General features: G+C 43.9%; 1 protein-coding gene across 1 annotated transcript in view; it reads right to left on the bottom strand.

The window, feature by feature from the left end:
* PRKAR1A (protein kinase cAMP-dependent type I regulatory subunit alpha) overlaps window positions 1–25,639 on the bottom strand; it is a 299,228-nt gene that overhangs the window by 196,907 nt on the left and 76,682 nt on the right. Inside the window, exons 3-4 of the mRNA XM_085617303.1 lie at window positions 2,974–3,150; window positions 1,058–1,149 (exon numbers count right to left, since the gene is read on the bottom strand). Coding sequence (XP_085473429.1) covers window positions 1,058–1,149; window positions 2,974–3,150 — 269 coding nt within the window. The remainder of the gene's footprint in view (window positions 1–1,057; window positions 1,150–2,973; window positions 3,151–25,639) is intronic.

The following is a 25,639-nucleotide window of genomic DNA, read 5'->3' as shown; positions in this document are numbered from 1 at the left end:
ATGCTTGTTTAAAGATTTCTATGCTATAAATATAAATCGCTGCACTCCCTCCCCACCCATAAAAGGTTCTTAAATAAGGCGTAGTTATACACAAAGCAATACACAGTAATACCCAATGCACTGCTTCTTCATACTATGATAAATTTCAGCACACAAAAGTAGACATATCTTCTGCACCACAAAACTAAAATAATGGAGATAAAACAAATTAAAAACATTAACAAATAAAAGGTCGCTAACAAGCGGTGTTGTCATTTTCACCTGACCAACTACCTAGTGCATCACCCACTTTCTATACGGACCTATACAATGCAACAAAATATTCTTCCATGTAAACCAGGAACAAGTAAACAAAAACAGTGTCAAACATGCTACAACATTTCAGTGGGCCACAATTATAAGTAACCCGATTTAAAAACTACAAAAACATCATCAGATTTCAAGCAAAGGGCCCACCTCGCAATTGAAAGAAAATAAAACGGAATTTTACTCTAAGGATATTTTAGACTTCTTTTAAATTCTGAAACTAGTGTTCCTGGAAATCATCAAATTTCACAAGTGCTCAAATGCACAATTATTTATACGTTAAAGGAAAATTAGTGCTGTGACCCAAAAGGGCATTTACATAAGTGAACTATTTTCCCTCGTCAACAGGAACATTACACCTCTTTCAATTTTGTGGGAGTTCTTTCCCCATCCTCAGCATAAACCTCAATGATTCCAATCACTGGCTGTAGTAAATTTAAAAATGTTTTCAGGGCAAAAAACTACTAGCAAATTGTTGGGAGGAATATTCACAAACCTACAAGTGTGTGGGTGTTCATCAGCCTTTACAGGTGGACCCACCGCGAACCGGCCCCTAGTACTAGATTTGCTCATGTGGAAATTTCACAACACAGGCAGAATTCCTGTGATAGTAAAGACCTTTCCGGAGGCCTATATCCCACCACTGCGGATTCCACAAATCAATAATGAAATGTTGTCTCTGGAGATTACACTTTGCACACAAACTCAACTCTGAAGTGGAAAAACGTATGAATCAGGTTTAAAAAGTTACCTCCTTTCATTGTCATCCAGGTGCACAAACAGAACATTTTTTTCAATAGCTTTAGCCAAGGCAGCCATTGTTTTGTAATCTTTAGGGATCACCTGCAGCGTAAGGAAAACATGGTATTATCTCCCAAGTTGATATTTAAATATTGCTTAACACAAGATAGTGCTAAAGAATTCAAACATTATCTGCTGTATTCTAGATTTACTGACTAAATAGATATTAAAACACTAGCACCATTAAATAAAAAAAATATATGAAATGCTTTAAAACAAGAGACTAAAGAGATATTCTGCTATTTTACTAACCAGCCGCACTGACACCTCTGCCAACGGAATGTTTGGGGTTGGCTCAGGAGAAACCTACCATAATTTTGAGTTACTATGGTTATGCACAACTCCCCAAATTATGCTTTTATGTCACAGCACATAAGTATGGGACATTCACAGTAACAATTTACAAAGAATGCATCATTCATTATAAAGATTTGGTGTGAACAAACGGAAACATCGCAAACAGAAAGACCGGCTGTGGTTTGTAGTGCTTTAGTTTTTTTTTTGGCACCATCTACATAGTGTGAAATGCATCCTTGCATCCACTTTGGAAGCAAGGATACATTTCCCATTAAAATACAGCAGAGAATACCAATTGTGCATTGCACATTACTTGTAATTTCACATCATTTTTCTGAAATTCCACACTTCACTTTTACCCCGTTCTTATATACCCTCCAACTTAGTATACCTCTTCGAGCCATCAGGCACTGAATGGCAGCATGCTCACTAATACTCAACTCTGCTAAAACATAGACTGTAATATCATCCTACATCTACTCATAAATGTAGTCCCCTCCCTCCATTTCTGCAGATACCAGGTATTCCTCCAATTCTACAAACAAACAAAAAAACTCAAAATTTGAAACACCTAACCAGCACACCCCGGGACCACATTAGATCTCCAATGATTACCACAGGCCTTCATCCCTCACCCCCCACCCTACATACCTTCTTATCTTATACATGGAAAAAAGACAAATGTTACCAATAATGTACAGCGTGACACGGAACTCAACTAACATGTCTAACAGATAACAGTTAGGGTGGCTCACTGCCAAATATAGAGCTTGTCTTGGAGATAAGAGTAAGTAATTGGTAACAACTCGCATCACCGCTCCAGGTCACTGGTCTACCACATAACGGCAAGACACGCTCCTTCTCAACAACCACAGTAAACTATCCTCCAGCTACTTAATAGGGCGCAAACTCTCCCCACACCAAAGGTTTCTTCACATTACAGGGATATGGACTTCCACATCTCTCTAATGCACACTGAAACCAGTTACAAGTTTACTACCTTAACTATTTTGTAACTATTGTACAATCTCAGTTACTCAAGCTTTCACGTTCCAACTAGCCATCCATCTTCACTCTCTAATCTTTTCAGCTATTCCCTGAAAAGTATGTGTATTTTAATTTGTCAATGTCAGTTTGCATATTTTTCTCTTGCTGTAAAATAAATTAAGCCACTGTCTGCACTGAATTATTCAGCCTTATTTATCATCTACAGCTCTTTGCTTATGTACTCAATCTCAATGTGAACATATCTATTTAAGTGAGTAGTTCCAAACCTCGAGAAAAAACAAATACCAATAAATGGTAAAATAACCCCTCTACAGACATTACCATCAAGAAAACTGGAAGCAAACTATCAACTTCGTAAAAAACATGTTCCATCAACATTTGCATGAGTAAAATCAAGGTTAAAGTAATTGTGTCTTCCGGGTAAACAGGCCAATAATTCAATACTTCCCCCAAGTAACAAATCAACAAAGGGTGGACATGCATCCTTTTGGTCTTCAATGCACAATACAGTTCATTTACAAATTAACCATTTGGCAATTACCACATAGTTCTACTACTGACCTTTCTAACATACGAGGCTGCATCCTCCTCTGTATACACTTCTGCACTTATGGCACCACGCCTTCTCCGGCCCTTCACTACAGGGTTCATAGGTGGTGGAGGTGAAATCTCATCTTCACGAGAGTCAGAACGGGACCCAGACTTCTGCTGATTCAGGCTCTGCTTTGCTGCTTCCTCCTAAAAGAAAAAAACATTCAATATATTTCAAAGTTTAGTGTCAGCAGGTAAAAACCATGAACCAACTAGCATGGGAATAAGTTCTATGCTTTAATGCTGGAGATTCAAATCAGTGATCCGGTACAGATGTGGCATTGGAGTTTAACCAGAGACTATGAATACATCAATCTCATATAGACATTACTCTTCACAGGGGTCTCTGAAAAACAATCCCTGTATCGTTATTATAGATATGTGGGTCTTTATTTTTTGTGGGTGAACCATACAAGGGTCACCAACACCAAAACCCTTACCTACTAGAGTTATGTGCGAGATTTTATATAACAAAATACCTTCCTACAGGCTTTAGCAAAGGCGAATAACAATCCACCCTCTAAAGCCTACTGTTTTTCACAATAAGACCTACTTGCTTTGTCATAACCTTTCATTATAAGCAGATCACACCTAACAAGCAACATAACTTCCCAGTGAAACGATAAAGCCTCTATTATTTACTAAAGGTAATAACGACAAAAAAAGAAGAAAAAAAAAATCTGACAGTGCCCTAAAATTAGAAAAGTATACATAATTACAGTTGGCTACGCAAAATACTATCCCTCCTAAAACGGCCTAACAAGGATTTTCACAGCACAAACCTATATCCATGGTTTGTCACACTAGGTGACAAACATCAAAAAAACATTGTCTACTTTGGTAACCTGCGAGATTCTATGTAACAAAATACCAATCTGTAGGCTTTACTGTAGAGTAACAATAATCCACACTTAAATGCCAATAAGCTTTACTTTATGCTTTTCACAATAAATACATTAAGCCTAGTGCCTTTATCATGGCATTTCATAATTAACTGAACAGGGCTATAGCCACGATCATTAGCGTGCCACCATAATCAATTCAGTCCTGCTGTAGAAAGTATAAACTTGCTACAAGCAAAAAGGGCACTACAAGCAGTCATTTCAGTGGAAGCAAACAGATTCAGACCAATCGGATCCTGTACTCCGGGTAACCAGAAAATGTGGTTTGAGCCTAAGCCAATATCTCAGTAGGACTATGAACGCTCTTTTTGTGTTGATCACATAAGATCTTGAGGTAGATGCTCTGTTAGCCCAGACCTGAAAGTCCATGCATATAAATGTAGCCATGGGCTTTCACACACAAAACTGCAAGGTATCTAGTTATCTAAGACACTTTAATAGCATTACACTGTCATGTGCAAGTCCCTAAAAATTCAAGCTCAACCACTTGGACAAGTAAAAAAGATTGATCGAAGCTGCGTGGAGGAAAAGCACTTTATGAAACACACAACTTTTGCCCAATCAAAACAAATTCCTAACTACCAACATGTGGGCGGAGCCAAATCCCCTCTTGGTAATGCCAGGTCAAGCCAGACCAAAATGTAAAGTTTAACCCCTTCGCTGTGGCGGAAATTCCGCCGCAGCGCTGGGGGGGGGGGGGGGGGTTTGGGGGCAGCGCGGTGGCGCGGTGCTCATGACGGAGCCACTCCGTCATGAGCCACGGTTGGGCTGTGCTCATGACGGAGTGGTTCCGTCATGACTCCGCCCACGGCGCTAATCGCCCGCACAGGCGGGGAATTGGCGCCGCATGGGCGGCGCGGCCGCCAACGGCCGCAGCATGACGGAACCACTCCGTCATGAGCACACGGCAACCGTGGCTCATGACGGCGTGGTTCCGTCATGAGCACGGAACGAGTTAAACAGCTCACCAAAGGCAAGCGAAAAAGCAAAGAAATCAGTATTGGCTTGCCGTAAATAAGACTCCAGAATTTACTATATTCACATTTCCCCAAGTCACTCGGATCTTACACCACCAGCATTATCAAATTCAAGATACAAATCAAGGAAAAATAAGCCTTCTGTTGTGTATCCAAGACATAGAAATCCATTCAGACAAACGGATCCGTCTTAATGTGCAAGTAAGTAGTACTTGCATTCACCTTGATTTTCTGTAGTCCTTTAATTACTATCTTCCAGGGCTATGGTCCATGACCGGTAGGTCTGCACTATACAAGGTCAGATACACGTTTATATTATAACTCCCTTCTTGCAATGCAGAACATAAGCGATTTTTCTGTGTGGTCAGGTGTTACAGAGGATTCTTATTTAAATCAAAATTTAAGGTCATACTTATCACGGGAAATAAATAGGTGTTCATAGCAGGACCAACCCTGGGGCATCCCAGAACCAAATATTTTGAAGAAGAGAATTGAGAAACTTCGATATTCTCTCTGTACCTAGTAATGTTAAATGTAAGGCCTCTCAAGCGTAGGAAAAAGTCCTATGAAGTTTAAACGCATTATGTCTCTTGTGAGGCTGTCTTGGCCTGTACGGCCTAATCTCAATATCGCATAGTCTACAGGGCAGATTCCGATCCGGGTCGGAAAGCACTCCGATCGAACTGGATCTGGAGTGTTTTCCGACCGAGCCGGAGTCCTGCAGTCCAACCCAGCGAGTACGATGGGGCCGTATGCTGCCGGACTCGGTTCGGTCGGACTCCCATAGAAGTCAATGGGAGCCAGTCATACGACGTGTACATGGGCTCCCATTGACTGAATGGGTACGTCTCGCACAAGGGCGCCTCCTACAGTGGCTACGCGTCTGTGCCATCCGCACCGTACATGCCTGTGTTGGGGAGAACCATGTGTCTCCCCCTGTGTCCAAGTCGTAGGGCTGCAGGTGACAGGGGGTCCGACGCGGCCCCCCCAAAGGCAACCACCCGGACAATTTGCGAGCCGGACACTCCGGCTCGCACAGGCCGTCCGACGGGTGCATCGTACTGGCTCGGTCGTGAATCGCATCCATTGCATGTGACGGTTAGCTTACGACCGAGCCGTACGGAGCGGTTCGGACCCGGAAACGACTCAGTCGGTAAATTTCATGTAGCTCGCATTGTACGTGCTCGCTCGTACAGCTGCACGAGTTGGCCAGAAAACAGGCGTAATGCTCGTAGTTTTCCGGCCGGATTGCGTTCGGTGCCCTTCCGACCCGGATCGGAATCGGCCCCTACATAGAAGATAAAATAGGAACTAAGAATAGCTGGTGATCAAGACATTGTCAAGTGTGCTTTGGATACCAATTGTGCGAAAGAAAGAAATGGTAAAAATAAAACTGCAACAGAACACAAGGTGGGAGGCCAAAAGCCATTTTACAGATGCGACCAGAGTAATGGTTCACTAAGTAGTAAAGCTCAGAGACCAGGCCCAAGTTTTTAGACGAGGCTGCAGATTCCATACATAACTTTAACGATATTGCAGAACCTTGGAAAGGCTTCACTTTATAAAATGCGATGTTAGAGAAATTCCTATCACCTATTGGATTGCAGCATTATTAAATGGCGAAGGCAAGCGGTGCCTAATTACTTTCAGAGAAACTCAGGAAGTGAATAACCAGCGATTATATACTGATGATCGAACAGACCATGTTCACAGATGGCGGTGATAAAATGAATAATGTATGGGCATTGTCCTCCATGGCTCAGTATCAGTTGCACGGCATCCTTGAAGCGTGATCTAGGTTTGCATCATATTTACAGCCAATTATTCACACCTACATTAATAAAGTGGGGAATCCCAAAATCTGTTAAGGGCTGTCCAGATGTGGGTGGCCGTGAAAATTCTAGTTGATTAACATAGAAAAGAAAAAAAAGAGAAAAGAACTGAAAAAAATAAAGCGAGAATAAGGAAGAGGGGCTGAAGTTGGGTGTGAAGGAGTGTAACTAGGACAAGAATGAGTGAGAGGAAAACCTAGAATTTAATTCCGCAAGATCAAAATCCATTACACCACTCAAATCTCATGCTCGCACGTTGTTGCAGGAATATGGTGTGTGCCAATCACTTAACGCTGATACTAGGTCCATCTAGTCTACCACAGCCGATAGCGGCATTGTGTATTCAGAAACCTTTTAATTAATTTTGGACTTCCTAGGTTAATGATGCAATCATTCATTCCTCCACCCCTTTTGACTTTAAGGATTAAGTCAGCTACATCAAAATCACATAAAGTAGCAGATGTTCCAATACCAGCAGCGATTATGAGGCAAGTTAGCATCCGAGTGAAGATTCAAGGTGGCTCTTTAGTAGACATCTGCAGGGCAGTCACTAAGGCTATTCCATATAAATTTTGCACCAATGCTTCTCAAAACCTGCCTTTTGCACTAGAAGAGATCCCTCTGTAATGGAACATGTGATAATAGCCTGTTTCATGATTTAAATATTTTCTTAAATACTCAGATTTGTAGAGCTCGGCTAAAAACCTGTGAGAGTATCCAGGTGCGGTCTATAGGCACGAGGAGATTAAGTGGTTTGCTACAGGATGTTGAGCAGACACAGACTCGTACCTCGATCCCCAGCTCTAAAGACAGCCGATCTGGCGGTTACACCCCCATTCTCTCCCAAGATATGATATGGCACAGTCAACTTTACAGTGTTGTAACGAAATGGTTACTTACCAGAAGGAGTAGTTTTGCAGCTTGAAGAGTTTTCTGGATTCACATGCTGTGCATTATTCGGCCATCTAGTGGTTGGGTCCGGAACGGTCTCTGTTTTTTTCCTCTGCGGCATTGTCAATCATCATTTGGTGCTAGGTACATCCCTTGCGTGATGTCAGACGGCACCCCGGAAGTTCCTGTGCGTGGTAGTCGTCTTCGGATTCTTTTTTCCCCTTTTCCTTTCTTGGTAAAATATGGTAGGTCTTCCATTTTCTTGTCTTTAGTTGTTAGTCCTACATTTATGTGATCTTTTTTCCTACCTGTTTGCGTTCCTCCTCCGAGGGGAGGTGGGTGAATCGCATGTTTATTTGCAGAGTTCATGTAATTATGTGATTCATAAATTGCATGTGAATCCAGAAAACTCTAAGCTGCAAAACTACTCCTACTGGTAAGTAACAATTTAGTTTTGTAGCATGAATCCATTTCTGGATTCAAATGCAGTGCATTGGATTATGTAGCGGTTTCCCCCTCGTTGGGGTGGTTGTTGTAACATGAGGAAGACTTTGCGAACAGGTGTTGAATTTACTTTTGTCCCACTTGAGCATCCTTAGTCATCTGTACATCCACGCAGTAACGTTTGATGCTCATGTTGCCGCTGCACATATAAAGTCTAATGGCACATTGGTCATAAAGGCAAGGGTCGCCCCTTTTTATCCTCGTTTACTGTGCTTTGCGTCGTTGTTAGAAATGGGGGTCTTTAGTAGGCAATGGTTTGCACCTATGTCCAAGTGGGGACCCTTGCCTCTAGTCAGGGTAAGGGAGTTACACCGTTAGACAACCCCTGCTCACCCCCTTGGTAGCTTGGCATGAGCAGACAGGCTTATCTCAGAGGCAGTGTGTAAAGCATATGTTAACACATACAGTTACACAGTGAGAACACTACAAATGGATACCACACCAGTTTAGAAAAATATGTAATCTTTATCTAACAAGACCAAATCCACAATACGCATATCAAGATATGCTCAAATTTGGGTTATTCGCACAAAAAGCTTGTAGCAACAAATCCCTCCACCTGGAGCTATGGCGCAGACCACGAGGTGCACTTCATCTGGCGTGGAGTCACACATACCCCCAAAGAACATTAAATTGGCAAACGATGAAAACGGCGCACGGCGTCAGGGAGGTGATGCTTCATTGGCGCCGGTTTCTTATGACCCCAGGGGAGGGGAGGCCTCGGTTCCTTACTGCAATGCAGGGGAGGTGAGGCCTCTGTTCCTTACTGCGATTCAGGGGAGGTAAGGCGTCGGTTCCTTACTGTTGCCGGGGACGTGATGTCACGGTGGCGGCAAGGCGGCAGTTCCTTAGGACAGTGCAGTATCAATGGATTAAGGATGTCACCCGTGCCCAGTATCGGCTCTGCGATGATTAAGCACCAGCGTCGATGACGTCGGGGCTGCGGTGCGAGTTGGGCAATGCGTTGTGAGCATCACGAGTGGTGGTCATGGCTCCGGTGCAGGCAGCGGTTTCGGCGTCTGAGTCGATACAGTGCGGCGTCAGGGCTGCAGTGCAAGTCTGAGCAGTACGTCGTGCTCTTCGTGAGCAGTGCACACAGCTTCGTTGCAGGTCACGGCGGCTCTCGCCGGCGTCGTAGTTGCATTTTCCCTCTGCTGCAGCTGACAGCAGTTCCAGAAGCAGGAGGACAGACGAAATGGTGTCTTTGTGTCGCTGAGTCTTCGGAACAGGAGGCAAGCTCTATACCAAGCCCTTGAAGATCTTCTTCAAGCTGGATACACAGCAAAGTCATGGTCCTCTCCTAGGCAGAAACAACCACGGCATGCCAACCCCAGACAGCACAAAGAAAAGTGGCAGTACTTCTCCTTCAGTTTTCACAGCTCTTCTCCTTGGCAGAGGTTCCTCTTCAGTCCAGAAGTATTCTAAAGTCTAGTCCCCAATATTTATACAGCATTTCCCTTTGTTCTCTTGTGGCAGAAAGGCTCTGGGCTCAGTCCAAACCAGTTCTGGCCTCCCTGGCCCAGCTTCCCAGCAGAAGGTGGAGACAGCAATTGTGTAAGGCAGACCAGGCCCATTCAGGTGCAAGGAAATCTCCTTCCCCCTACTCTAAATGCAGCCCAGGCCTATTCAGCCCAGCCCGACTCATCCAGGAAAGGCAGGATACACCTCAACCCCACCAGTGGCTGTCTACAGTGAATGAACATCCCACTGCCCTCGTCACTCCAAAGCCAGACAGTCAATCCACAAACCAGCAGAGGCACACAGGATGGCTAAGCAAGAAAATACCCACTTTCTAAAAGAGGTATTTTGAAACATATCATATAAAAATCATCTTTCCCAAAAGATGCATTTTTATATTCTGAGTTCAGGCATACTAAACTTCATCTTTCTACCCTGGCACAATGGAAAGTTATACTTATAAGATGCTATAAATCAACTCCTATTCTAACCTATGCAACAGATAGCCTTTCAATAGTGAAAGACGAAATACACTGTATTTCGCCATCAGAACATTCCACACAGTACATGTCCTACCTTTTACATACACTGCACCATGCCTACAGGGGTACCTTGGGCCTACCTTAGGGGTGACTCACATGCAATAAAAGGGAAGGTTAGGGCCTGTCAAGTGGGTGCACTTACCAGACCGACATAGCAGTAGAGACTGCACGCAGACACTGCAGTGGCAAGTCTGGGACCACTTTGAAGGGCTGCTTGTGTGGGTGGCACAATCAGTGCTGCAGGCCTACTAGCAGCATTTGACTTACAGGCATGGGCGCACACAGTGCACTGTACTAGGGACTTAGCAATAAGTCAAACAAGCCAATCAAGGAAACACAAATCGATATTTTTACAATTTACATAGGGAGCACTTGCACTTTGGCACTGATCAGCAGTGGCAAAGTGCCCAAAGCATCTAGACCAGCAAAAACAAAATCCAGCACACAGCAAAAATACAGGCGGTAGAGGCAAAAAGACAGGGGAAAACCACACCAAGGATGCCAGGTCTAACAGTTGCGGTTTAGAGTTTTTCCTGCTGAGGAATAGCATACCTGAGCTGCTTCTACAATCCAATGTGCAATTGTCCCCTTTGTCATGGGTGCTCCTTTGTTGGACTTGGAGTGAGAGACGAACAATTGACTCCCTTTACAGAATTATCTTGTTTCCTATAGATAGTATAGAAAGCTCTTCTTATGTCCAGGGTATGAAGGATTCTTTCTAGTCGTGTTTATGGGTTATTGAAGAAGACTGCTAGCTGAATGCTTCGATTCATGTGGAATTTGCTTACTACCTTAGGTAGGAATGGAGGGTTTTTCCTTATGATAACCTTGTCCTTGTGGATTTGCATGTATGGTTCCTCAATAGTTAATGCCTGCAGTTCACTTATTCTTTGTAGAGATGTTATAGCTATTAAGAAGGCAGTTTTTATAGTGATGTATCAAATTTCCGCTTTGTGCATGAGCTCGAACGGTTCTGTCATTAGTTCTGTTAGAACTGTGTTTAAGCTCCACATTGGGGCTGGACCCTTCATTGGGGGTGTAATCCTTTTGGACCCTTCCAGGAAGCTTTTGATGACCAGTGCTGTGAAGAAAAGTTTACATGAATCTACCCTGGTGCAGGCCACATTGCTTCCAGGTGCACCTAGAGGCTTGAGTAGTTGATGTTGCCGTCAAGCAGCTGTGTAAGATACATGAGCACGGTTTCCTGCATGGAAATTGAATTTAGGGCATTGTTTTCTATATACCATATGGCAGTGGTCTTTAAACTTTTTAATACTGCCCCCCCCCATGTTGGGGGGGGTGGGGGTGAGGACCGAGCACCCCCCCTTCATTTTTCACAATTATTCTATTAAACTGGCAATGTTTAAATATTTATAGACTTAGTTAAACATTGTTTAAACATTGCAGTTAAGCTCTGTAACCGTTTAAAAAAAGCACTTTCTAATGTATAAATGTATCCACAGTGTGATTATTAGAAATGGGGTTGGGAGTTTTGAAGAATATTTGGAGTTCCTTTCCTTCTAACATCTTCTCCCAGTCAGAATATAAATGACAAAGGTTGTTAGTGATGGCCCATAAAAGCATGGCTTACTGCTGCTCATTTTTTTTCCTGCTTAAAACAAAGGACTGCCATCAGCATAAGGCTTCTTTTGGCCACAGCATGTTGCCCCTCCTGGGGTCACTTGAGGCCCCCCTAGGGGGGGCCTCCCCCAATTTGAAGACCCCTGCCATATGGTGTACTGTTTTCACTTAGGTGCGCAACATTGTCTTGTGGCTTGTTTTCTTGCCTCCTTTAGTATCTCCATTGTTCTTTGTGGTAAGTTTAAATGTCCGAACTCTATGTATTCAGGCGCCAGGCTGCTAGGCGGAGTGTAGCTAGTTCCAGGTGAAATATCTAACCCATTTGCATTGTGAGAATGTCCTTCTCTGCCTTGAATTTGATTGTGTCCCCTGGAGAATTCGAGTAGGCTTGAGTACCAGGTTTGCCTTGCACATTGAGGGTCTGTTAGAATTAGATTTGTTCCTGGTTGTCTGGTTTTTTCCAGTACTCTTTGTAGCAGAGGAATTGAGGCAAAAGCGTATGCAAATGTCCCTAACCAGTTTAGCGACAGGCCATTCCCTTTTGATAGGTGGTGTTGAAACCCAGAGGTGCAGAATTGGCATTTCTTGTTTTCCACTGTTGCAAATAGGTCTATTTTTGGTGTCCCCCCTGTTGCAGGCTCCTTCGCTTTATCTCCCATTCACACGAGCTGCTGTTCTGTCTGCTGAGCTGATCTGCTTCTGGGTTGCCCTTTCCTGGAAGGTGAATTGTCTGTAGGCTGATTCTCCTTGAATTGGCCCATTTCCATATTTCCTGAGCTAGTTTGCTTAGGGTAAATTATTTTTCTCCTCCCAGTTTGTTGAGGTAAAGCATTGTTGTGGTATTGTCCATCTGGAACAATACCATCTTCCCTCCTCTGTGGGCTTGGAATGCCTTTAGTGCCAGGAATACCATCTTCATCTCTAGGAAGTGGATATGTTCTATGGAGTGTGCATCCTTCCATTGGCCCGGTACCCACGGTTTCCTGAAGGGCACCCCAACCCTTGTGGGATGTATCTCTTGTGATGGTCACTGAGTGAGTTGGTGATTTGAAAGGTCTACCTAGTGTTATCTTCTTGGATGCCCACCATTGTAACTCCGTCTGAACCTTTTCTGTTCCAACCACTAGAACCTCCCAACTCACTGTGGTTTGTAACAAACTGTTGCACAGCCACTCCTGCAGAGGGCACATGTGCAAACATGCATGGGTGATGTGGCAATGCATGATGAGATCATGCCCATGAGTTTCATGACTGTCCTAACTGTCAGAGACTGACCCTTCTGGTAGCGACGAGTTTAACGTTTGATAGCTTGTATCCTCTTTTGGGTCAGGTATGACCGTGCAATCTTGGAGTTTAAATTTGCTTTTAGGAAGTTCTTGTTCCAGTATTGTTGAGGACTTTGTGGTTTATTTAAAAATCCAAATCTTGCAGCGTTGTGATCACCTGATGAACATGTGTGTAACATCTTTCCCTTGAATTTGCCTTCACAAGCCAGTCATCTATGTAGGGATAGACGTGGATTTCTCTCTTCTTAGTATGCTGCTACCACTGCTAGGCACTTTGGAAAGACTCTTGGTGCAGATTTTATTCCGAAGGGGAAGACCTTGAATTAGTAGTTTGTGTTCTTGTGGATGAACCATAGGTATCTCTTGTGTGCTCGGTTCATGGGGATATGCAAATAGGCATCCTTTAGATCTATCGTTGCCATGAAATTCCCTTTTTGTAGTTGTGTGATTACTTCCTGTGGTGTTAACATCTTGAAATGCAGCGATCAAATGAATTTGTTAATGAATCTGAGATCTACGATAGGTCTTAGTGTGATATCTTGCTTTGGTACCAAGAAATAAGGGGAGTAGTTTCCTTTGTTGTGTTCCCTCTTTGGTACCCTCACTATTACTGGTTTTTGTAGGCGTTCCTTTATTTCTCTTAATTGTATTTAATTGGAAACCCTTCTTCGTTGGTGGATTTGGTGGGGGATTGTTAGTTAGTTCTATACAATAGCAGAGGCATACCACATTTAAATTCCAACAGTCTGTAGTGATGTTTTCCCATTGAAAAGGGTAATGCGCTATTCCGCCTCCCACTAGTGTTGTGTGGGGGTCTTCCTTTGTGGGAAAGTCACTAAGTTTGCTCCTCCCCCCTCTTGAGGGTTGTCCCCCTGGCTCTTCCTCTGCCATTAAAGGACTGCTTTGATTGCTGCTGCCAGACGTGTTATACGAACTGCAGGTTTGATTGCTGTCCGTTGCCCTGTGTTTGATGTTATCCTATTGAGAAGACCCCCCTTCCAGTGGGTCTTCGGAGGTTACATTCCTCCTCTTCTGAAGGTGTCCCTCTGTTCAGGCTCCCGTAGACCTGGCCATATCATTGTCCTTATTTAGTTGTTGTAAGGGTTCATCTACTTCACTTCCAAACAGGGCGTCTCCAGTGACGGGGTTATTAATTATGGAGGTTTGAACTTCTTGCTTGAAGCTTGAAATTCATAGTCAGGCGTGCCTTCTTAACATTGTGCCTGTGCACATTTGTCTGCTGGCTGTATAAGCTGCATCTAGAGCTGATTTCAGTCAGGTGTTAGCTATGTTTCTTCTCTACTGTATGATGGATTTTGCTCGCTTATCTTCTTCTGGGGGCTTGTTCATTAGTTCTTCAATGTCGTCCCATTGTTTGTGGCCATACCTATTGAAGAGGGCATTAGAGGCATTAGAGTTTGCAATGCACCATTGCATTGCTTTCTTTTTCTCCCCACCATGTCCATTCTCTTACTTTCTCTCTCTGGAGGTGGGCCAGTGGAGGACTGAGCGTTGCTCCTCCTTCTTGATGTGGTGACAATGATGGAGTCCAACAGTGTTTTCCCCTGAATGTATTTAGGGTCCCTTGTGGACGGTTTGTATTTTTTCCCTCAACCCTTGGGGTTACTCCCTTTGCTAAGGCAAGCTCCTAGAAAGCCTCCATGCCTTGGTCCAGAATGTTTGGCAGTGTTGGAAGGTATTGTATACCCTTGGTGGATGGTGTTAATGGTTCTACGAGGAAGCAAGAGTCTCCTTTCTCCTCCTCCAAGGGGATCCCAAAGGTATCAGCTGCTCTCTTGATGAGGCTGTTGTAGAAGGCTGTCGTCTGGTGGCGAAACCTTCGAGGGATAGGCACAGACCTCTTCTTCAGGGCTTTGTATCAAGGTCGTTCCACTCTTCCTTAAAAGTTCCTGAGGCTTCCTCCTCTTTTGGAGCATCTAGTTCCACTTAGATGTCCTTCTCAAGAGATTCGAGGGTTGCCGGAGCTCCAAGGGTATCCTCCCCTTCCTTGGCGTCTGCGATAGTGGAGGGTTTCGCAGGGATTCTAAATTCTTTCAGCGCCTCGTCAAACTCCTTCCTTCATTGAAGGAGTGCTGCCATGTCTCTGCCTCCAGACAACTTTTTTGTCTCCACCTCAAGGGCCCTTTAGGCATCTGAAGCAGGGGAGATCCTCTTTTTGGGTGTGGTGGATTCTGCCTCAGAATGTATGGCTTGGTCCTTCACGGCCTCTCGTCTGACACCAGTCTTCGTCGATTTCGACTATCTTCCCTCGTCTGTATCCCTGGGTTTCTTTCGGATGAGGCTGACCCTCGGTCGTTGTTTTCTTCGACACCTGGGCTGCCTATTGCGCCTTCTTTTCGGGGTCCTTGGTATCAGAAGGGTGAGGGTTTTTTACCTTGTCCGTTTTCTTTTCTACGTCCTTCACCGTCTTTTTTGTGGTACGCCTTTGAGGATCTCGATGTCGGACCCTCTGTGTGTCAATTCTGCGGCCACCCCTGGTCGACCTCGTCGCTTGAGAGGCCCAAGTGCCTCAGCGATGTCTATTGTTTTGCACCTTGGAGCAGGATGCATGATTCACGGTCCTCCCTCTGCTTTAGACAGGCATCGAGAGTCTTCGGCACAAACATCGCAGGGCTCGCAGTCATCTTTGTGATTCCTCGGCAGGCAGAGGTTACAAACACAGTGTGCATTGCTTTGTGCAAACTTGTGGTGGCAATTTGGGCAAATTAGAAAGGGGTATTTTCCCAAGGCCCCTACATTGCCTTATTTTTATCCATCTGCGTCATTGCTCCGTCGGGATCCCTCACAGGGAAAGATGTCCGGAGGTCTCTCTCTCCTTCTCCGGTGTCTTCTCAATCGATAAATGATGGGTTTTTTCTCTTGAATTCCTTGATTTTGTCAGGGATTTCATCCAAAACTTGGTTGCGTCTCCCCTTGCTTCCAGACCCAATGACGTAAAAAAGAATCTAAAGATGGCTACCACGCACAGGAACTTCCGAGGCGATGTCCCACAAGGGATGGACCTAGCACCAAATCGGGGTTGATGACACCCCAGAGAAAAATAAAAACCAAGTGACAATTCCGGATCCGGCTACTAGATGGTGGAATAATGCTAAGCATGTGAATCCAGAAAAGGATTCATGCTGCAAAACACTAAATTTGGGGTCAGTATGATTCTTTGTAAGCGTACTTTCCTGTAGGATTATCAGGTCAACTCAAGCCCAAAGTTCACACAACTGAAATAAAGAAGAGAAGGTGGCGGTGAATGATTCAAATAGTTAACAGTAATTTCAATCACTCCAGCTTTCCGCATTACAGTAATAACATTATGTTCTCCCTGTTATCATTTGTTTGGTTTGAGTACAGTTCAAGTTTGCCGTATGGGTAAGTGAAAATTTATGACCCTTCCAGAACTAAAGGAGAAGTATCAGCTCACGGGTCGCATAACGAAGTCTGACTAGGGCAGGAGAGTGTCTAAGGGATAGGAAACAAGCATCTAAAATTGAAGGCTATTAAAAGAAAGGTAAAAAAAAACGGAGTAACAGAAATTACCTACAAGTTAAACACTCACCAAGAAGATTGCCTTCCCCATCTAAATTACAGGAATACCTCTGAAGATGGGCTCCTTCAAGTCCATTAAGAAATAGCAGGAATACCTCTGAAGATGGGCTCCTTCAAGTCCATTAAGAAATAGCAGATCATTCAAAATTGTTCACCTAAACTAATTTTTAATCTGAAACCTGGAATCACATGTGTCCGGTCCCAAAGCATTTTAGAATCCAAATCAAGATGCACAGCACATACGAAAATCTGGAACAAGGGCAGTGACTAAGTTTTCACCTTGAGTGATACTGCACAACCATATTTTGACATTGGATCCAAGCTAGTTAATTGTCAATTCCAAGAAAATCAAGACTGCAAAGAAAGTCGCCAAAGTTAGCCTAAAGCTCTTGAACTTTTACAGGAATCCTGTCATTTTATCAAATTTTTTTTATGGACTACGTCTTTGCTACTGACCAATTCCTCCTCATCATGAGCCCTTCTTTAGCTTCAGGCTGTATCAGGAATATTGTTTTAAACAATGCTAATTCACCAGTGCTAGTGACACTGTTGTGATAGTAGTTGCAGACCAGCTTAGCACCATTACCTTTGGGGAGAAGATGTGTCCGAAAGGGCTACGGCGGTCGATCTTAGATCTGGGGAACTGTGTTCGAGTCTCAGCAATGACACTCAACATCTTGTGATTCTGGGCAAATCACCCAATCTCCCCGTGCTTAGCAAAAATTAATGTGTCCTTATGTAATGTAACTGGTGCTCATGTAAAGTGCTCGGATACCAGATACCTTTGGGTCAAGTTCGCACTAAATAAAACTCCAGAAATAGCTGGTCCATAAATCAGCCAATTTTGTTCTCTTCCATAAGAACATTATATTGTATTGCAACATTTACATAGCGCTTACTACCCTTATGTGGAGTGAGGAAGCGCTTGCCTACATAATTAGCAAGGTACAGAGTATAGGGTATGTGGATGGTTTTGTTTGGACTGTTTTCATTATACGTGGAAAGAGATTCCGTGCCGTGTGTGATAACCACCAAAGTGTGGTTATGTTGAGTGACAATGGATGAAGAAGTGTGAGCTAAAAAGGTGTGTAGTTTATGGTTTTCAGTAAGCAGGCAGCTTTAAAGAGCTCTGCAGGCCCTTTAAGGTTTTCTTATAATTATAGATCACATAGCTGTTTACTGCACTGACGTGTCTATTCAGAGGTATTATTTTAAAGGTTATGGGTCCTGAGCAGGCATAGGTTGGAGGGAGAAATAGAAGAGATATCTGGGACTGGGATGGGCTTTGTTACTATCATCCCATATCTTAGTGCCAATTTGAGATGTCAATAAGCAGGCAACGTCTGTAGCTTGTTGGAAACTATACTCGACCTACAATGATAAAATGACAGGATTCCTGTAAAAATTATAGTCCTCTATTGGCCAGCAGCATATCTCTTCAGCTGTAATTGTAACCGTTTTGATATAGCACTTACTGCCCTTGACAAGGAGCTGAAGTGCTTTTCAGCAAGTGGCGCACAACTTCAGTACCCAAAGTGGATTAGTGTAAGGAAGTCTAACTTGTTAATTTTAGCAGTGAACATGTGAGTCTGTTAGTTGGATTGAATATGATAAAGGAGGGATAGAGGAGGGAGGAGTCTAGACAGGGATATTATCGAGATCATAGTAGTACAATGAGGTTTGATATAAATCAGAGTGGAGGCAGGGGATATATTGAAAGAGGTATAGAATGAGAGAGTAGTGAACTGAAGGTTTTATTTTTTTATTTAGGTTTTTTTCCTATAGTAGGAATAAAGTTATAAATGTATAGCTACATAACTACATAGAAAGGTATACAAGTATATGGAATAAAGAGATATAAAGTAGTATTACATAAAGTCCCCTATGAAAATGTATAAATAAATAGTTAGAAACTTCAACAAAGTGTTACTGTCCATGAAGCTAATGTATGTATTTTTTTGGGGAAGGGGGTGTGGGGGGGGGGGGGGGGGGGGGGACAATTTTTTTAAAATGTATTATTTATATTAATTTGTTGCTCGGTGGGGCTGGGGAAAAGTCAGTGCAGGGGCAGGAGTGTCTGTCCCAACATTACAGGCAAGGGAGGGCTGGGGCAGAGTCAGTGCGGGGCAGGACTGTTTGCCTGACATAACGGAAACGGAAGGGCTGGGGCAGAGTTAGCGCGGGGACCAGGACTGTGTGCCCCAACATTATGGGCATGGGAGGGCTGGGCGTCGATCCTCACATGCCAGTGTTTGCACCAGAGAGGTGAACTGGCTGAGAGACAAACGGAGTTTGATTTTGATAGGTGAGGTGTTAGAGACAGGTGACCGACCCTGCCCCAACCCTAAGAAGTGTAGTGGCAAGAGAAAGAGTACATATGTCTTTCCCTCTGAAAGGTAATAGGTCTGGGACAGAGTCAGTCCGGTGTTATTCTTTGCACCTGAGAGGGGGTAATACCGGGGCAGAGCGGCCAGGTATCCCAGGTCTGCGTGTGACCAGCCCTAATTTTTCTTAGATTTCTGGAACATGTAGTCCTGGTTTTATACTGGGCCAAATAAAACCACAAGTCCCACAATTCTAAGAAAGAAAAGACCTGGCCTCGACTAAGTAGTCACATATGGACCTGTGAAACTTGGTAGCTATGTGCCAGTCTCTGCTTCTGAGAGGTGAAAAGGCTGGGGAAGAGTCATATCCTTTCCCTTAGAAAGGTAACAGGCCAAAAGGTAGAGTCGATCACGTCCGTGTTTTTTACCCTAGAGATGATAGCGCTGGGGCAGAGTGAATAATGTTAGTCTTTGGACCTTACTGGTGACAGGAGTCAGTCACATTGTAGTGTAATTGCATTTATATAGCGCTTACTACCCAATACGAGGCGTCCAAGCACTTTTTCGGTGAGTAGCACGCTACACCAGGACCCATAGAGGATTAGTGTTGACTTAGTATAGTGAAACATTAAAGTAATTTTACGTGGTGGATAGGTTAGTCAGTCATTTGGATTCGGAAGGATAGCAGGAGGATAGAAGAAGAAACAAGCATTTGCAATACAATAGGTCTAGCAGTTACGCGAGTTTAAGCTATTGGCATTGTAAATAACAATGCCTTTTATTTAGGTTTTTAAAAAGAAAACAATAATAAAAGGCATTGTTATTTGCAATATCAATAGCTCAAACTTGCGTAAATGCGAGACCTATTGCATTGCAAATGCTTGTTTCAGTGGTAATTGGGATAAGCCCTGTGCTCTTAGGGAAAACATTTCATGCATTTACTCCCGTTTTTATGACGCAGATTAAATTAATAGAAGTAAGGAGTGATCTTCAGTGGGTGGGGGTATGTGAATTCATGCAAATCATTTGAGATATTAAAAGACGAGCTACAGGAGATTATATCTTTTTAGGTTGCAGGGATATGACTTTTATAGAAGAGGTTGCAGGGATATGACTTTTATAGAAGAGGTTATGTTTTAAATGAGGTGTGGACAATTTGCAGAAAAAAAATAAGGATAAACGTAAAAATGCATGTGACTTCAAGTAGGCTCTGCTCAAAGTGAGGGTGCGTGCAAAGAATGGAAAGTAAGGAGACATTTATTTGAAACAGGAGAGGCAACAACTTTTAAATCAAGGTCAATTTTCATGGGAATACAGAGTAGGCTTTTTTGAGGTAAGTATGAAATCTAAGGATGCAAAACGGTTAAAGAAACAACATTATTTGCATGTGAGATAGTGCTATATTAGGCATTTTTGATAAGCATTGGAATCAGCTGAACGGTCTAGCCCCTAAACTGTTACTGCTGGATCACAGCTTCAGCAAGGGCAGCTGATCTGCTCAGGGATTGTAAGAGCAAAATAATGGCTGAACACATATATACAGAACTATCAAGAGCTTTAGGCTGCGCTCTAAGGAAGCAGTTTCTTCATGATAATATCAAAATGAGTTTATATTACAGGGCAAAACATGCAACACTTAAAAGGAGTTTCTGCAAATGCTGGAGTGGATGTTTTATGAAAGTCTCGAGCACAGCATTTATTAGAAAAGAAATGGGGTGAGCACTGCCTCCCCAGACAAAGGAAGGACATCGCCCACATCCCTGTGACTTGACGGTGGAGACCACACACTAAAAAGAGACAAGACTCCACTTAGAAATTTAATGTGCGCCTTGTTATGAAGGGGCTACTGATTACTTGTTTTTCCTGATCACTACAGTCTTGGTAGATGGAAAGTAAGAGTGAGGGTTTTGGATTGCACTTTTTATTCTTCAACATGAGGAGGTTTCTGGGTATGCTGTCTCTTGAGCCTGGATCAGTACAATTAATTTAATGCAAAGTTCAGGAACGTGAATGGTAGACAAAGCTGTGTTTTAAGGAAAATGTGACAAAAACCCTGATGGATGCGCCAGCAGCTATACAGACGAACGCATTTGTAAATTGGTGGATCGCTCCCCAATCATGGAGTGCATCGGGTGCCGCACAGGAACCAACTTTCAAATTCAGAGTAGATGTGTGCACAAACCCCCAAGCCACCAAGCAGGTACATGGCAACACTCAGCATTTTCAAGGACAGCGAGCTTGAGATATCAGTCCTATTGTATTGTAATTGCATTTATGTAGCACTTACTAGTCCTGAATAGGCGTCAAATTACTTTCTTGGCAAGTAGCACGCTACTCTACTACAGAACCCAAAAAGGATTAGTGGCGAATTAGTATAGTGGAAAAATGACATTTGAGCGGTAGATAGGTTAGCCTGTTATTTGGATTGAGAAGAATAGTGGAGGGTTAGAAGAGTTAAAGGTTTGCATTTATATAGTTCTTGCTACCCCAGGTGAGGTGTTGAAGTGCTTTGATAAATAATGCTTAAAATAGCACTGATATTAAATACCATTTAATCTATGAAGCTTCAGAATGAGCCATTCCTAAGCGGCAGGAAGACACTGACAGCCTCTGCGTTAGTTTGGGTGTAATTAGCTGAGAGGGGTTGAAGGACGGCATCACTCACAGACGGTGCACCCACATACATCATAGATGTGTCACAAGATGTCTACATACACATGTCAGAAAGCACACGTCACAAACATTAAGAAAGGTGCGCTTACTCAGTTCAGAGATGTCACAATAAGTCCCAAAAGCAGAGATGTCATAAGAGGAGCACACATCACCAGACACATCACAAAACACACAGAAGTCACACGCAGTGAACACGTCAGAAGAGAAGACGCATATGCACAAAACGCAAATGTCACTAGCAGCACACCCACAGGTCACAAGACATGCAGACAAAAAAATGTCACAAGCAGCACACATCACACAGTGAGCAGGAAGTTCGAATCGGTGGTGTCCTGGTCGCTGAGGACACCCTGGGCTGTCTTAGCTTTCAGTGGCACTGTTCAGGCGGTCACCTAATCCCAAACTGGAGGTCACCGGTAGGTCAGCTTCTGGGGCACCCAAGGTTCGGGTCAGATAGATCACAGCTCCAAGTTAAACCAACAATGAATTCCTCTTCAGAACCCAGTTTAGAAAATCTAAGGAAACAAAAGTGTCACTACTGGATAGACTGCAGTGCTTAATTTATTTTACATGTATGGTTTGGCAACACCTGTCTGAGCAGGCATGCCATATACATACATGCCAATGAAGTAAACTGTATTGTAAACAGGAGACAGGAGTTGCAGACATGAGGGCTACTTACTGGGTAAAAGTTACCTTCCGACAGACCTTCCCACAGACCTAGCCATACCACTCAATATCCATGACCTATCATGCTTAATCACAATGATATACATGCTCCTGAGCTACAAGGTACCTATTCAGAGAACTGGATCTGTGATCGATGGCATACCATACATTCGCATTTCCTTATTATGTTTTACTGGGCACTGCACCCAAGCTTAGTGCTGTACTGATCTACGGCACTGCACTTGTCCTGCGATCAGAAGTAGTTTTCTGAAGCCTACATATGCTTTACCTGTCCACAACAGAACCCAATATTAGTTGCTGCCATTACTGATCATGAGCTCTGTGCTATACCTGAAACATGCCGCTTCCCACTAAACAAACCAATCCTCTAATAATGCTGGTCCTTGGTCCAGCAAATGGATTCAGTAAGCAACACGCTGGTCAGTACCATTGGCTATTAACTGCAGGTCCCAAAAGAAAATCTTGGCAAGCACTACCTAGCCCATTATGTTATGTTACAGTGTGTTTATATAGCGCACGGCTACTCCAGAGGAGTGTCCCGGCGCTTTCCACAGGCAGCTCAGTGTAACACAGCAGAACAAACAAACAGCATAGCACAAGGCAACAGGGGAGAGAGAAAAACCTAAAGATTGAAAAGCCAGGTCTTCAAGCTCTTTCTGAACTGCAGCAAATTAGCAGAGCTGCGCAGAGCCAGCGGAAGCGAATTCCAAAGCTGGGGCGCCTTAAAGCTAAAAGAGCGCCCCCCAATGCGCGCCTTCCTAACCCGCGGCACCACGGCCAGAAAGAGAGAATCTGACCGCAGTGAACGGGCTGGATGGTAAAAAGACAACCTCCGTTGCAAATATCTTGCACCAGTGCCAAAGAGTGCTTTGTGCATCAGCGTCAAAGATTTAAACATAATCCGCTTCCGGATAGGGAGCCAGTGGAGCGTCTGCAGCATTATCCTTGTGGAATACCGCAAACTGTTAGTTACTTTTTTTTTTTTTTTTTTTAATAGTACTCAGCTGCATAAAGAAGTTATTACTTCTTATGGATACAAACGCCAAAGCTTAACTAGTTTATGATCCCACTGTTGTGCCAACCTCAAAACTGCTAACAAGTTCTTCAGCTTGGCCTAATTTCTCGGAGATCTGGGCCGTAACTGATTGTTGGGTACACGTGCTCAGTACTGGATCGTAATTTAGAGTTGTAACAAATCCATTGTGGGTGCCCACAATGTACTAGATTTTACGGCTTGGCCTGCATGACTGCACTGCATTGTCTGCACTCTTCGACACACTTTACCAGTACAGATCTGTCCTGTTATCTCCGTGCTGTAAATGGCCTTGGTTCTGCACCTGGCCGTGCTCGATGTTAAAGCTAGGCTGCCCTTATACATCAAGATATTTACCTGTATCCCTCCTAAACAAGATCACAGTGCTGAATAGACTTACCACTGGTATCTGTGTCCCTCAGCTGCGGGCAGGGGCTGCCTGGTAGCTAGGAGATCGGAGCCAGTTCATTCTCCTCTAGGGAACCATATCAGCAGCAAGGCCAGGCAGTCATTCCCCTAGCCCGAGACTATCAGTGGTTTCAGGGGGACAGGGGAAGCATAATCAGTTTGAGGATTGCATAGGCCAAAATGTTTTGAATTCAGATCCTCCAGCCATTTTGAAGTGCATCTTCTAAGCCCTTATCCACACAAACCCAGAAAGCATCACCCTGTAGTTGTTACAAGATGATGACTCTCTTGAAGGCAAATGTGAGGCTCTCTGGCAGCTATACTGGGGCAAATACTGCCAGCCCAGATTGAGGCTATTCAAGCATGAGCAAGCCTTAGGAAACTACACTAAAAAGCAGCAGCATAAGATTGGTAATATCCTTATTACAAAGAAAAATATCTTACTGATTTCGCTGAATGCAGAGAAGGTATTTCTTTAAGTAAATGGGTGCTATCTATGCAAGACCCTTCAGTCTTTCAGATTCGAGCTCAAATCTAGGATGGTCTGTTTAATGGCAAAACAGAACACAAGGTGTAGATTAGTCTCAATGACAGATCCTCCCCAAAGCCTGCACTCTGTAGTTACTTATTTACCCCAACCAACCTCTGAATCCCCTGCAAATAGGGGTGTGGGGGGGGCAGAGCTACATTAGCGATAAAGGACAAACACTGGGCAGGAGAGAGATACATTTACCATATATGCAGAAAGCTTCCAGGTGACCTTAACAGACCCCTTCACTCTCTTCCTCTCTTGATGCAACAGCCTGTGATGTATTAAACAATGAGTGGGTTCAAATTCAATGGAAAAAATGCCAAGTTCTAAATACTGCCACGCGAGCAAGTTCCAGAGCTACATCGTGCTTTGCACTTCAGTTGGTTAAAGATTCAATAACATACTTGAGGATACAGACAACACTGACAAATGAATGCTGAAAACTAAGACCCCCCCCCAAATCTACTCAATCCAGAAGGTCTTGGTTTGTCAGAGGAGGATTTTCCTGGTTAGGTTGATTAGTGGCAATAAAGAGGGCAATGATCCAGAGAATACTCACCTCTTCTAGACTATCTATCCCCTTACCTATTTCCACATGAATAATTAAGAAATTTCAAAAAAGCAATTAATAATTTTATATGGGGAGGAAAGGCCACGAGAAGAGTTGCACATACATTTAGAATGACCATTCTCTCTGGTCTCCCATCAAGACGCCAGACTTGATCATGTTCAATTAGGGGCAGTTACAATAGGAGAAGCGACTGCACCAACACACTGCCCCCCCCACCCCCTCAGGAAACATACAAGCAAGCAGCCCTCCAAGAAAGCCAGGCGCATCTGCAGACGGCTCGAGAAAAGATGGAGGAACAGCAAGATCACGGCAGACCACGCAGCCTTCAAGTCCGCTGTCACCGCACACCACCACCTCATTAGAAAAGCAAAGAAAGCTGCCACTGAGGAACGCATAAACGCCAATGCACACAACAGCAAAGCACTCTTAGTCGTGGTCAAAGAATTTGCTAAACCCAGGACAGAGACAACAGACCTCCCCCTCCCCCAATGCCCAAGTCTCAAAACCTCTGTAGAGAGGCGTGGGATGCACGTGCGCTGGACAGATCACCCTAATCCACTCGGCAGCTGTTGTCCTACTGCTCTGCCTCACCCTCTAAACTCCCCCGGTGCCCCCTGACCGGATAAGGCCGGTGTTGTCCTTTGTCCTAGGAGGCCTGACCTGGAGGCTGCAGCATGTTTTCGACAAGCCTCTTGTGCTCACTTTGATCGACACGCTCCTAGAGGCGGACGCCCGGTAGGGCTGTTTAGCCCAGCTCTCTTGTCCGTCCTCATCTGCTTGGGGACTCTGCAAGATTTTGGGGTTCTGAGACCTGTTGTGTCCATGTAAGGCTTGCGGCCCGGGGCGGAGCTAGCCACGAAACGAGATGGCC

The sequence above is a fragment of the Triturus cristatus genome, chromosome 7, assembly GCF_964204655.1.
Source record: "Triturus cristatus chromosome 7, aTriCri1.1, whole genome shotgun sequence".
In the NCBI taxonomy this organism is placed as follows: domain Eukaryota; kingdom Metazoa; phylum Chordata; class Amphibia; order Caudata; family Salamandridae; genus Triturus; species Triturus cristatus.
Note: the sequence above shows the minus strand (reverse complement) of the source record. Positions and strands in the feature narration are given on the sequence as shown.